The sequence below is a fragment of the Nanorana parkeri genome, unplaced genomic scaffold (assembly GCF_000935625.1).
Source record: "Nanorana parkeri isolate BGI_ZX_2015 unplaced genomic scaffold, ASM93562v1 scaffold791, whole genome shotgun sequence".
In the NCBI taxonomy this organism is placed as follows: domain Eukaryota; kingdom Metazoa; phylum Chordata; class Amphibia; order Anura; family Dicroglossidae; genus Nanorana; species Nanorana parkeri.
Window position 1 is genome coordinate 163783 of NW_017307059.1, and position 15356 is coordinate 179138.

The 15356-nt window shown below is 43.0% G+C and overlaps 1 protein-coding gene across 1 annotated transcript in view; it reads right to left on the bottom strand.

Moving 5' to 3' along the window:
* CDAN1 (codanin 1) overlaps positions 1-15051 on the bottom strand; it is a 47599-nt gene extending 32548 nt beyond the window's left edge. The window contains exons 1-5 of the mRNA XM_018564894.1: positions 14881-15051; positions 10188-10882; positions 9244-9453; positions 7442-7623; positions 4486-4605 (exon numbers count right to left, since the gene is read on the bottom strand). Of these exons, the coding sequence (XP_018420396.1) occupies positions 4486-4605; positions 7442-7623; positions 9244-9453; positions 10188-10882; positions 14881-14961 (1288 nt within the window). The 5' untranslated portion in view covers positions 14962-15051. The remainder of the gene's footprint in view (positions 1-4485; positions 4606-7441; positions 7624-9243; positions 9454-10187; positions 10883-14880) is intronic.
* Positions 15052-15356: the final 305 nt, after the last annotated feature.

The following is a 15356-nucleotide window of genomic DNA, read 5'->3' on the forward strand; positions in this document are numbered from 1 at the left end:
TCGCCTATGGCCAATTTTGGGTATTATCGGTTTTTTGAGGTTTCGCGCGCGCACGCAATTTTAAGGCTTGACATGTTTGGTGTCTTTTTACCCGACGTGACCCAGTCTTTTATATTTTACCAAAAAGTTGGGTAATAATAAATGTTTTATCATTTAATATAGGGGAAACTGTTTTTTTAAAAAAAATTTCGGTGATTTTTCCTTAATATAGTAAAAAAATAAAAACCCCAGTGGTGAATAAATACCACCAAAAGAAAGCTCTATCTGTCCCCAAAAAAGGGTATAAAATTAATTTCAGTACAGCGCTGCATGACGGAATAAATGTCAGTCAAAGTACCGCAGCGCTGAATACTGAAAAATGGCCTGGATTGGAAGGGGGTTTAAAACCGCGGATGTCAACTGGTTAAAAGACACTTATCCGGCATAACCAAACAGCTGTGATCATTGTGCAGTACAACAGAACCTAGATTCAAATGTAAGTTTCATCATTAGAACAATTCAGTGCCACAGAATGAGATGATCCAAGACTGAAAGGTTTCAACAGATTAGGCATTATATTGTAACCACAAAGGTCACTGATAGTCATAAGCAATAGTTTGGAAACCCTGCCTCACAGTACAAGTTTTGCTGATTTACACAGAGAGCTTAGCCCAACCTGTGCAGTGAACACAGTCTGTAGTCCCCTTATGACAGCAGAGGACCTACATGAAGGCTTAACTGTCCCAGGAGTAGTGAACTCGTCCACTGGACAGCATTGTTTAATGGGCAAATTCCATGTTCCCAGGTGAATTTGGGAAAATGGAATTACCCCCACCAATCTTCCCCATCTTCTAGCTGCCCTTTAGTAAATGATCGCCCTTTCCCCTGCATTGTTGCTGGCATAATATCTGTAGGATTGCAGCCCTGTGGTATGTATATTAAATTTTACCCATAAATGGTGAGTCACCTGAGCCCACTGACCAATAAAAAGCACCTCTCCCTGACCGGTGCGGGCCGCTCTCTCAATGGCCGGTGCGCGCCGCCCTCTCCCTGGGAGGGAAAAGGGCAATCATTAACAGGTAAAAGCCGCGGGGAGGGAGAGGGTGCATACTGCTGGGGGAAATTCCATATATCCAAATTCACCTGGGAAAGTGAAATTACCCTATAACTAACATGATTTGCATGGAAAAACCATCAGAAGTTTTTGTGTTAGCCTGTGGAACTGGGGACATCGTTCATGTATACAAATCCTGGAGGCTAAATGTCCTAATGACAGTAAGGAAACTGAAGCTGAAAAGATATAGATTTCAAAGGACAATAAAAAAAATGCAGAATCCACTACTTCAGGATACAAAGAATTAAATAAATCTAGGCAAACAGCTAAATACAGCGCCAATACATATATGTTTACCGTTTTCCAGCCAAATGAATTGTAATTCTGTACACACATCTGCCAGTGTTCAGCCAGACAAAAGGTACACTAATTTCTTGGTTCAACAAGGAACTCAAACAGGGGCGTCCCGAGGCTGGGTGACACCCGGAGCGGTAACCGACTGTCACCCCGCCGAGACGGCACTGCGCATGACGTCATCGCGCACGCGCGGCAGTATTCTGATACCTGCACCAAATCGGTCAAGCAAAACAAATGACAAACGCACTCAACAATTTGTCACCAGTTATACAGTAAGGTGCACACGAAATGGGCTTTGAACAGTAAAACAGTAGAAAGTGATCATGGCACACTCACAAACCAGCATGTAAAACAACAGCATGTAAAGCACCCAATTTGAAATCTTCTGCCCCCATGTGCTCCAAGATGGAGACTCTCATAGTTTAGTTAGGACCGCACTATAAGGGGTGCCTTGGCGCAGCTTTCACATTTTCTGCAGAGGACGTGTATCCAAACCTCTGTTATTGACCTTAGTGGTGAGACAAGTTGTTTTACATGCTGGTTTGTGAGTGTGCCATGATGCCTTTCTACTGTTTTACTGTTCAAAGCCCATTTCGTGTGCACCTTACTGTATAACTGGTGACAAATTGTTGAGTGCGTTTGTCATTTTATTTGCTTGACCGATTTGGTGCACCAACGCATGGGGGTTCTCAGCTGCCATTGGGATGTGCGGGATCCCTTGTGTGTTTATGTGCCTTTAAGGAGGCTGGGATTCCTCCTGACAAACCTGCACCCAATTTGAAATCTTCTGCCCCCATGTGCTCCAAGATGGAGACTCTCATAGTTTAGAGTTAGGACCGCACTATAACAGGTGCCTTGGCCCGGCTGTGCTGCTTTCACATTTTCTGCAGAAGACGTGTATCCAAACCTCTGTTATTGACTTTAGTGGTGAGACAAGTTGTTTTACATGCTGGTTTGTGAGTGTGCCATGATGTCTTTCTACTGTTTTAGTATTCTGATACCTGCCGGCGGCCATCTTGGTGATGGACGCCGCCAGAGAGAGGAGGGCACAGTCACTCGGCGGGATAAGGTATGCCGCCGGGTCCCCTCCTCTCTCCTGATACTGTCGGGCGTTCGGTCCATGACCGAGCGCCCGACTTTTCAGAGAGGGGTGACACCAAAATGACTGAGGGGCCACACCCCCCTTGTGACGCCACTGAACTCAAACTGAACCAGGTGGTAGTGGAGCAATTTGTGGCAGAGGTATGTAAAGTACAAGACTGAAAAAACAATATTACAAATCATTTAGCAGATAAAATAGTAAACAAATGTATTTCAACTGGGTATTTATTTGTATGGAGTTCTTTAAGGTTTTGGAACGGACTACCATGTAAAGTGTATTTTCACTTTTGCGGTCAAAATTGGGAACACACTACTATATTTATCCAATTATGTTTGTTATGTGATCCTATCCACACAGCATACCCAAATATATATTTTTACCTTTTTAGATATCTGTATTCAACAGGCTTTAACAAGCTTCTCTCTCAATTTCAGTGCCTGGAAACGCTGACTGTCCTGATTGGAAAACTTGGGACAGACTGAGATCTCCCTCATTAACATACAATGCTTCTAGATCATTAACCATTTATTAGGACAGACAAGTATAAAATCTAATTTACAACTGATAATGAGATTTGCCAGCACCGCACAGACAGCGTTAACTATCGTAAATATTACCCTCGCCCACCAACCTTGCATTCCGGAGAGAAATACAGTATAGAGAACAGCATTTCTTTCAGAATTGAGCATGTTTTGTGCAAGCTACAATGTAATTTTCGTCTAAAGTAACATTAAAGGCTATCCCACACACACACACACACACACACACACACACTCTATGGTAGTGTAAGGACTTACCTTAAATGATGCCTCTTGATACGATCATCTTCTTCTATAATGTCGTTTTCAGCTGTCCCTCCAGCACTGGTGGGGGTCTCCGATCCAGCGCTGACTCCTCTGTCCTCCTCTTCCCTGATGTCCCATAGAGTCTGTGCGGGTGCACGCTGCTCCATAGACTTACCTCGTGTCTCTCGTCTTGAACATCTGAACTGCGAATGCGCTTGCCCCAAGATCCTTTGCGGCCGCCCGAGACTCTTCACATGTTCGGACGGGAGCGTGCGGCTGAGACACAAGTTTAAACCCGTTTCAAATTTTTTTTTTTTACGTTTTTGCATATATCTACCGCTTGCTAGCAGTAGATATATGCAAAAAAAATGTGAGGGTTTAATAACCGTTTAGGTTATACTCTGTGAATGAGAAACATGGAACAAATATAGAATATTTGTTATCCCAATTTGGCTGCAAAAGCGAAAATACAATTTAACCTCCCTGGCGGTCTGATTATCTCAGTATTTTTTTAATTTTTTTATTTCTTCTATTTTTTACTTTTTAATTTCCCGCCAGTTCCGCCCCCCTGCAACGCAGGCGCTCACAAGGGACGGAACCTGGAAGACGGATGCCGGAGGACACAGTGGGACTCGTAGGGACAAGGTAAGTGATGCACAGTGTAATCCCGAGTGTGGCTCGGTGGTTACCGCTTTTGGTACTGAAAATGAACCCAGAGCCACGCTCGGGAATACCGCCAGGAAGGTTAATACTGTTGAAAACCTTTGGATAAATCTCAAACATCGTGTGCTTTCAAGAATTCTTCTAAATAGCAACTTTCAGCAAGAAAGAGTTGGGGAAAATCCTAACAGAGGTTCCAAACGAGGCGATCAAACGTAGGAACCATGTCAGGTGGAGATAAAAAACAGGTTCATAAATATGAAGGTTTTATTATATGAATGTTCAATTTTATGTGGGGGGGAACATACTAAAGGAAATATTTTTGTGAATTGAACATTTTGAGGGCTTAGAAAAACATGCTGGTTCATTTGTTTCCATTCTTCTAAATTCAGCAAATATCATGCTTACTTTTATTCCCTTTAAAGGCTGTGTTACTTTCTTTTCTCGGAGATAAATCAACAAAAACATGTAATTTCAGTAATGACGACATCATTTAAGTACACTCTTTTGGGCATTGTATGCATTGCTAAAATATTGCTGGCACTCACCTTTCATTCCTCTGGTAATCTCGAGCTCAGAGTCTCTATCTTCAGTGCTGGCAGGTCCCCTGGACGTTAGCAGTTGAAGGACAAAAAAGAACTCCAGAAATATATTTGGCACAAGGTTTTCTGCAGAAATAGAGGAACTCAGTAATGTTTATCATCACAAATCTAATAAAAAGCAAAGAAAACACTCTTCCTGAATATGGGAACAGAGTCTCAATGATGTATGAGATCACTAAGGAATTGACAGACCTATAGGATTGGACAGCCAGCATGCTAATGTTCCAATTCACCTCTCTCCAGTCAACCCAAGTAACAAGCAATCTGATTTTAATACAGTAAAGTGTGTGATAGTAACGAAGACAAACCAGTATTCCCGTTAAAGTGCAGGTACACCCAAACCTTGTCAACTTTTAGCATTCACTTGCTCTCATGGAGAAGTCCCATCTCAAAAGAACAGATTTTTCCTCACCTCTTTTCTGGTAACTGTCAAATTTATGATTTTCTATCATGTGAACCAGCTGGGCCACATGCAGCAACAACAAAAATTACAGAATTTTACTATATATCCATTTATTTTACTATATATCTATCCAGCTGTGAAAAGCTTTCAGGAAAGTGTCTGAATTATTTTTTTTTTTTTTTAGCGTTCATCCTGTACCCCAGAAGGATCAGTCCCAAACCACTGCCAAGCCTTGTCCACAGCCAAGCGTCAAGTGTTCCAGGACCTGTAAATCTTCTAGACTGACTGAAAAAAGTCTGAAGCAGCATGGAGGTCATCCCCCAACAAGCCAGCTGCTTTGGCTAGTTTGCCAATACTTAGCTCTGCCGTGTTTCTAACATCTGGGGTAATGGAGATCAAATATTTTCCTTCCCCATGACAGATTTCAAAATGTTTCTTGTTCCCAACTGTGTGTTTCCAAGCTCTTTGAGGCTCTGCAGGGTTCCATCATTCAGGGACGTTGTTGTCCCAGCAACCCCAAAACCAGAAACATTTTAAGGTTTTTATTCCACTCTATTAAAAGGAGAACTATGAGATGAGTGATTTCCACTCACCTCATAGTTCTAGCCGACCTGTGACAATGAGACTGTCACAGGTCGGCTCAGTAGATCGGGAGGTGAGCGAACACATACCAGGTTCGCTCACCTCTCGATCCTGTCACGGCTCTCTGCCATGACAGGGGAGAGCCTGGATTCCCCCCTCCCCGCTCCGATCTGCCAGCGCTGACTGGCAGAACGGACAGGGGAGGGGGCGGGTACAGCTGGCTCGGCCTCTAGATAGGCAGAGACAGCTGTCACTCACGCAGCTGGGCGGATCCCGTCATCTACGTCGGGATCCGCTCCGGCTGCAGCGTCTCAGTATACCGCGAGCTGTAGCTCACGGTATACTGAGCTTAGGGTAACGGGAGGACGCTAGTTTGTGTCCTCCCGTTACCCTAAGGAGAACTATGGGGAAAAACACTGACCCCATAGTTCTCCTTTAAAGCTTCTCATGAAGGATATTGTGGTTGGAACACACAGCCCTCACTAGCTTCATCACTCTCTGGAAATTCTGCTGGGCCCTGGAAGGTGCTTGGAACAAAGGGATTCCTGGCCTTGGTGGACATCTGCAATGCCTTTATCAAATTTGCCAATTTTCCCCCATCAACACCAGTTTTTCTTTGCTTTGCCCTAGGAGGACATATATTTCCATTTTGTGGCCCCCACTTTTGGGCTTGTCAAAGCACCTAGAGTTTTTCCAAGACTAAGGCTTCAGTTCAAGTGATCTTTCAAGTCAGAGGGTTCTTTGTAGTCCCTCAACTGGATGATGTTCACATGAAGGTACTGGCCTATCAGAAGGGTTTCCTCATCCTGCTGAGTTCCCTGGACACCCTTCAGGGATCAGGCTAGACCACAGACTTCTCCAAATCTCCGTGGGATTTAAAATTATGAATTTAGTGGTCCAAAAGGTTGGCGACCACTGCTCTAAAGAGCCAGTCTTTCCCACTGGGACAACCAGTCACTCTACCTAGTCAGATGAACAGAATCTTTCCTGTGGTGTATTTTTGTACACTGGTTTCTCTGGGTTGATCTTTGGTTCCTCATCCAGTGAAAGCATCCTAACAGAATCACATCCCAGCTCTTCTGCCATTCACATTCCAGGTAAACGGCTGTAGCCACCAGAAAACTAAATTGGGAGTGGGCCCCTTACAAGAAGCTTTTCACAGTATCTGCAGCTTAGGAGCACATCATATGTTGATAGAATAGCTTTACAAGTCCGAAAGGTCACAGCCCGCTCCAGGGTTACTCATGCCAACACCATCAATGGTCTTATCAAACAATTGACCCTGCACAACTCCCTTTTGCAAAAGTTGTCCTTTTTGTCCATCACCTTGGTCAGGAAGGTTCATGACTTGCCAGTCCTTTCCGGTTAGTCCACCTTCTTAATTTAATAATAAGGTCAAGGTCGTACTTTGTCATTATTTCTTCTTTACAAAGTGGTCCAGGCTTTTCACCTCAATTAGGACATGGTCTAAGCTTTATTTTGCCAATATATTAGATAAGGCGTCTTAAAGGTAAACTGCAGCCATGTAGAAAATTCCATGCTATACTATGCCTGGTTTTTGTTCTGAAAATGTCATCTTTATGTGAATTCTATAGCCATGACTGCCTTCAATTTCAGTTTAAGAACTGGCACTTGTCAAACTGTCTGGTTGCAGAGGAAAACCAGATAAAATCTGCCCATTAACATCTACTGCATTGTCTGTGAATAAAGTCTGTGGTGGTGAATACATCCCATCTGTAGAAGCACTCAATAAAAGGAACCTGCAAGTGGTTTAAAAAATAAATCTTTGGAATTCAGGAAAATCAACCAAATTTCACAACTTAATTGGGTGTAATACATAAAACTATTGGGATGGCTACACATCACCTTCAAATTACAATAAACTGAATTAAAATACACACGGCAAAAAATAACTACCTGTTATGCAGGATGAATAAAGTTTAGCAAGGATTTCTAGTCTTTTCCGACAGGACACTTTGCCAAGGTCAGCGTACGTCATCATATCCGATAAAACACCGCTGTTACGGTTGTAGGTCTGTTTGGTGGGAGTGATGGGATCTAATGCAACTGGAGAGGAAGTCTGCTGCAGCAGTTTGGACCTACAAACAAATATATTAAAATAGACCAGGTGCCATAAAAATGATTCTCATCCTACAGGTTTAATATATGTGTGGCATTCCCCAATATACATACTTTTAACATACTGATAATGAACTTAATTCTTTAGTTCTAAGTGTGGGACAGTAACAAGCATATGCTGAAATAAACTATCTAGACCCAGGTTGGTGGTTGGCTCTTCCAGATTTTAACACTATTTTCTTGCCATCTATTATGTGGCAGCTCGGCTTTTACACCTGTACAATGGAAAACAGAGGCTCCAAGTTTTTTTGAACTACCAAAAGAAAACAATTTTGCCAGGATTCTGCCAAGATACTTTATTTTCAACAAAAAAGATCAATTACATGGCAAAACAATCTTCTTGTGCAACTGGTTTCTTAAAGATGTATTCTTTTTATCCAAATGACAGATCCTCTCACTAATGTATTGTTAGAGGAATGGTCAGCAAAAGCCAGTGCAGAGCAATAATGGACAATGCTCAGAAACCCACAGAAACCAGAAAACATTTTGTACCGCTAGTAAAGTGAATTCTGCTTGGTTACTATAGTTTACAGCACCCTACACGTTCATGTGGCTCTTCCCTGAAGGACAAACTGAAGCGAGTGCTGACCAGTCTGTGGATTATTTCAGTTTTTCAAGTAAAAAGACTGCAGGTACGATTGTTTATGTTGTAAATTGTTACAATCGTCCAAGCTCACTTTTGTGATGGACTTCAAACTCAGGTTTAGTTTATTCATTTGTATTGAAGTTATGATCTATCGCAGGAGCAATGGCTACTTTACAACACACACGGGGACCATGGGGGACAAAGGTAGCCACCCTCTAGAAGGAAGGACAGTGTCAGCACCAATTCAGAGATGATTTGAGGATCTACAGCCGAGTGATAAACAAATAAGATACATTTTTGGTACTAGTTAAGGTACTTGAATGCATTTTCAAGAAATAACTCATACGTTCAGTGTCACCTTAAATTTGCATGGAAAGTGAATACCCACAGCTGGCGGTAAGATTAAATCTGATTGTTTGAATATAAAGTGAATTTTAACCGATCAGAAGTCAATATCACTTATTTCAGTATGATGTATAAGTATATGAACCAGCTCCATAATGTGCAATATTCCTTACATGCTCCATACATTTTTCAACAAGGTTCAACACCAACTCATCACTGTCATTTCCGGCATCACGGGTAAGTCCATGTCTAAATAAAAGCATCTGGAATAACCACTCCACCCACGGTAGAAATGTAAAAATTGCTCTGGTCCATAGGGCATGTACACATGAGAGATGAACCGGTTAAGGGAACCAAATAGGGCTGCAACAACTAATCGACATAATCGTTTATAATCGATTATTGAAAAAGTTGTCAACTTTTTCAATAATCGATTAATCGGCTTCCGATCAGTTGGCCCTGTTCACGGCAAAGTCAGATTCTAATTTACCACTTCAGAGGCAAAGTGTTTTAACCTACAGAACCTAGTCAGCAATCATATTTCATCCTTCTATTCCTCAAACTGACAATCTCACTGCACAATAGCAAAGCAGGACGACCAATACACAATCATACAATAGCACCAGGTAATGTAAAACAATAACCATACCTTTCCTTGCGCAGTATCTCCCTCTCTTCCCGTAAACTGCCTGCATCAGGGGCGCATACTCCTTCCTGAACACTTGTAAATGCCTCCATTCCTGGGTGGCTGCGGTCAATGTTAGAGGTGCTGATAGGAGTGGAGGTAAAGCATATCCTAGACTTGGAATTCACATCATTAAGAGGAGTTGGATTGATCCTTCTCAATGGCTTCGATTTGCTGTAGGAAACAAAATTCAAAACGGATTTAGAACCACTAGCCCAAATTGAACTTTAAGCCTTAATGAGCAAAATTCAATCCAGGTGCATCAAAATAAAAGGTGTGCAAAGCAATTCAGGTCATTTACTTTACAAAACAGACACAGCAGCCTGAGTAGAAAAGCCTACTGCTGAGTCAGAGCTTCCTGCTCCCCAATGACCAAGGAACACGAGTTTTGCTTATTGCAGAGCTATAGGTCTGACTCAGCAGAGGATATGTTAGACATCTACAGAGAGACCACTGCTTCCACACAGAGAGCAAGGGTCTTTCTATACAACAGGTTGGCAGGGGACAGGCTATTCTACTTTGGCTGTGGTTGCTTTCTAAGCATACTTACAAAGAGAATGAACATCCATTTCTTTGCTGTACAGCACATAAAATATATTTCACTAATTTAAACTGAGAGGTCAATAGAGTTTTAAAGTGTATTTCTAGTTTTAAAGTTACATTTGAGAAAACCCCTATATATATAAATATTTGTTTTTAGCTTATGCTATGTTAATGAGAACATGTAATAAATGTAAAATAGGTGTTATGCCAATTTGGCTGCAAAAAGTGGAAATAGACTAAGTACAAAAATACAAACCATCTGCTGTCGTTAGCCAACTAGTTATTTTCTAGTGACTGTGGGAGGGAAGGCACAATTATTGTATTACTACTAAAAGTGGAGTTAGAAATACATTTTGTTTTTTTACCTTGCGGATTCACAAGATGCACCCATAGGTGGAAACTCTTCCAAGTTGTTTATATTTAGATTAGATGCAGGAGGACTACTAATATTTGTACACACTTGCTTTTTGTTTGCACTCCATGTATTGTTCTCTCCCTGTCCTTCATTTTCAGTCGACCTTCTACTTTGGTCTTTAGGCACATGACGGCCAGATGAATTGTTCTTTTTCCGAGTACGGCGAGCAGTCTGCCCTTCTGGCGTCATCACCAAAAAGTTGCCAAGAACTGGTTTCTGTGCTGAACGCTTTTCAATGTGGTGAGAAATAGGACTGCAGCTTGAATTTGGACTAGTTTGAATACAAACCCTACTTGAAGAGTTTGTTAGGTTGGATCTGCTCATAAAAGAGGAGTCACTGTTCGTTGAATTTGGAGAAGCAAAACAATTTTCTGAAACACCAGAGGCATTGGGAGTCTGTGCAAACAGCTGTACTCTACTCCCCCGATGACCTGAAGGCTGGCTTGATCTCTTCTCTAGGATAGTCCTTTGGCTACTCGAGCTAACTGCTTTGGAAACAGCCTTAGAATTAGGTGTTTTCGCTGGAGTTGATGGTCCATTACTTAAAACCTCACTGGTCTGCTCTCGAAGAAAGTTGAGCAGATAGGGAACAAAGTCTTTCCGTAACAAGTGAAGAGGAGCGAGGTTGAAATCAACAGGACTCTCCTAACATTTAAACAAAGAAAAAACACATAAAATATCTTTGTTTTTTAAATAAAAACTATACCACTCAAATACATTAGATGATTACCTGGTTCAAGCACTCAAATAAAAAAGTAGCAATGTGGCTTGAATATAAGACACCAATGATTTGAACGATTCAAAAAAGTAACACGTCAATGATTGATGATCATTTAAGTACAAAATTATTTTTTTTTAAATTTAAAGCTGCCTCTAAATATGGAAATACTAAAACTGTTGTCTTTAATTTTGGGAAGAGACTGGGGTATATAAACTCACAGGAGGTAGCAATAGTGAACACATTGCATGGCCCTGATAGATTTGTTATACATAGGCAAAACAAACCCAGTTGGTGGCAGAATAATCCAACTCTACTGGAGTTTACCCCCCTCTACACAAATTGCTATCTGGTCACACTAAGAAATCAGCAGGCATGCATCCCTTTAGAGCTGAATAAACCCTAAGGTCCAGCTAGCTCTGGTCTTCCCGCATCAAACATCAATCGATGACATTTGATGGGCACACTGAGATGTGCCTATGCACACTGGCCAATACAGTGGACCACTTATGAGTGAAAAAGGAAACTTCCAAGAGTAAAAAACCTGTGCTCTATTTTTGGAAATAAGAAGTCTATTCATTATAATCAGGATTGCTTTGCCTCCCTATTCTCCAGTTAACCTTGAAATTGTGTTAGAAAAATGAGAAATATTTACAAAAACTTTCATCATTTTCATCTACAGCAAAAGTTTGTTTGTTTTTGTTTTTTAACTTGAGGATTAAATACGGGCTGCAGGTAATGATTATTTTCATAATCGATTATTTGCCCGATTATTTTTTCGATTAATTGCATTATTTTTTTTAAAAATCTCTCTCAACAACTAATCAGACAACTATTCTCATGATCGATTAGTTGGTTGCAGCCCTAGCTTGCCTGAGAAAGTGGTGTGAGCTCTGTGTTTTAAACATGATGTTCCTTAGGTCCTTTCCCATAGGCTGATCAGGAGGGAAACAGATCCGCTCCTGATTGGAGCAGTACAGACTGAATGTCACCACTGTGACATCCATGTCCATCTGGTTTTTTTCCTCCATCTTGCGATGGAGGAAAGAACTCAAACAGATGGACCCCATGTTGGTCTATGGAGAGTCAGATGTCAATGGACGTGGATCAGTTTACAACAGATTCCCCCCCTGATCTGGCACCATCAGGTCTGGCGAAATGGAACTCTGTTCTGTTTGTTTTTTCGGACCTGGCCAGAGTTGGGGGTATCCGGGTGAAAGCAGATCCCAAAAATATTTAGGGAACCTATGATGGGGGTTCGGGAGTTCTGCACTGTTGCAGACTGATAGGTACTGGTGATTCTGGGGTTTGTTCTGTCTTATTTTTGCCACGGATGTCTGAAGCCCTATACCTTCTCTACCAGTTCATGTTCTGCAATAAAGCATTTGAAAAGGCACTTAAAATGACTGGCGCCCAACTTCTTGATCACACATCCCTTCACTGGCTAAGGATCTGCCCTGAGAATGAAATGTCAGCCCTCTCTGCCCTTTGGGAGTCAGGGGGGCACTACACTACAAATGTGACATTTACAAGCACAACCTCTGCATGGGTATTCATTCCCAGTTTATTTATATATTGTATCTCTCAAACCAAAATAAAGACAATGGTACCAAAAAAGCAAACAGTGAGAGAATGCTAACCACTAGTTGCATGTTTACAGGGCAGTATACAGTAAGAGAGCTCTACTGACCGGGTATATGGCAGGATATAGTGAGGGGACTCTACTGACCGGGTATATGGCAGGATATAGTGAGGGGACTCTACTGACCGGGTATATGACAGGATATAGTGAGGGGACTCTACTGACCAGGTATATGACAGGATATTGTGAGGGGGCTCTGCTATGTACAGGACAGTATATAGCGAGGGGGTTCTGCTGACTATGTACAGGACACTATATAGCGAGGGGGCTCTGTGTACAGGAGTACAGGACAGTATATAGCGAGGGGGCTCTGTGTACAGGACACTATATAGCGAGGGGGCTCTGTGTACAGGACAGGATATAGCGAGGGGGCTCTATGTACAGGACAGGATATAGCGAGGGGGCTCTATGTACAGGACAGTATATAGCGAGAGGGCTCTGTGTACAGGACAGTATATAGCGAGAGGGCTCTGTGTACAGGACAGTATATAGCGAGGGGGCTCTGCTAACCAGCTTCTCCATAACATTGATACAAATGTAATTATATATGAACAGGAGAATGAAAGCCGTCTACAGGTAACAACATTCCAGAGAATTTTGACCTGTAACCCACACATATTTATTGGGACTGTTTAGGTGACATGATGTCATTACAGCGCTGGCACCAAGTGTGGGGTGTCACAGCGGGGTGTGCCCCCATGTTTTGATGGGTGGGCCTCAACATTACCTCGGCCTCTTTGGGGGGAAGAAGACGGGAGCTGCCATGGCAAACATGTTCTCTTTTGATGCAATCCCTGAACTGGGGACACTTGTACCCTGTTTCCCCTAAAATAAGACCTACCCCGAAAGTAAGACCTGGCACTCTTTTTTCCAGATTCCTGTAATATAAGACCTACCCTGAAAATAAGACCTAGTTTGGTGGTAGCATGTGAGGGGGAACTTGAAGAGCAGGTGGTGGTCTCAGCCTGCAGGGACATACTGTAATAAGGGGATGACAGGGGACTCCCTCCGGCCAGCGCAGTGACAGGGAGCACTCCGGTACCATACTTCACCAACTGCTGTCCCCCTGAAGGTGCTGCGTCATGTAATGGTACTGTAATGTGTACCGGTAAATGGTACCGTACTTTACCGCACTGTCCACTGTCTGATTTCCCCACTGCTGCACTGCTGGTACCATCGTCCCTGATGGCAAAGGAAGCCAGCGCAGTAAAAAAGCAAGGCTGCGGCGGCGGATCGAGCAAGCCCGCATTAGCCGATACTTCCTCTCTATAGCGCCAGTTACTGTGACAGGCGGAGTGATACCACATAACTTTGGATTGTTGTACATTTTGTTGCACATTCAAAAAAATAAATAAGACATCCCCTGAAAATAAGACCTAGTGTGTTTTTTGTGGGCAAAAAAAATATAAGACAGTGTCTTATTTTCGGGAAAACACGGTATAGTGGGAGGCTCTCAGGGGAGGCTAGCTGGTTCTCACTATTTGGCTCTTTTATGAAATCCGGGAGTATACTCTCTTAGTTCAGGTCAATGGTCTTTATGTATTTTTGTAGAACCTATTGGGACACACCATACGGACTTGTACTAAAGATGTTCCCTAAACGTTGGTGATGGGTCTTTGTGGGGAATGATATTCTTTCCTCTCCCTCTGATTAATATAGAGATATGTATTAGTCCATTATCAGGGTCTGGTCTTTGTCTCTCTATAGAATAACACTGATGACTGTATGGGGATTGGTGGGTGTCATATGCCGCATGGGGATTGGTGGGTGTCATTCGCCGCTTGTCATATGATGTATGGGGATTGGTGGGTGTCATATGCTGTATGGGGATTGGTGGGTGTTATAAGCCGCTTGTCATATGCTGTATGTGGATTGGTGGGTGTCATATGCTGTATGTGGATTGGTGGGTATCATACGCTGTATGTGGATTGGGACCTGAAAAGTCCCATTAGATATGTGTAAGGTTTACTTCCAGCTGCTACATTATCCTCTCCACTAATCACAAGCAGCCTGTCCCTCCCGCTGCTCTGTGATTGGTCAGAGGTGACAGGACTTGTAGTCCCCCCCGCAGCCTGAGAGGACACCTCAGGGTATGACCTGTTGGCACCGTGCAGTGCACACACAGACATGACACGTAGCAGAGAAGCACACAGCAAATGCGCACCATGAGCCAGCCGGCTGTATGCCTGGCAGGGTCCGGTAACCTTACGGCTTTTACAAAAAGCAAAACCCCGGCCGTCTCTACAGTGCTGGCAGGATTCGGCCTGCTGTGGGGCGCTCTACCTGCGTCGTGCCGGTCAGCCAGCGCAGCACCGCGTCCACCGTGACCCGCTCCTGCAGCACCAACTCCAGCACCGCCGCCATTCCGTACCCTGCGCGCCAACCGCGGGGTCCCTTCACGTCACGAACAGGGCGGCGCGCCGATGAGAAGAGGCGGGGCTACGCGGTCTGTAAAAAAAGGTTGGCAGCGAGTTTCGGAGAAAATGGGCGTAGCCTGTGCTTGAAGGGCGTTCCCTTGCGCCTGCCACATATTGGTGCTGCCGTGTGAGGCGGGACTGTAACATCTGGCTGAGGTGACACCGAGCGCATCGATTACAGCCATTTGGTTTGTTGTTTTGTGAGAAATACTGATAATAATGTACAGATAGGAATGTCATAAAGTGGAGCCAAATTCAATTGCAATATTCTCTAAATTAAAACATTAAAGTCATTTAAATAAAAAAATATATAAATATACAGTATATAGCTGCAACATTCAG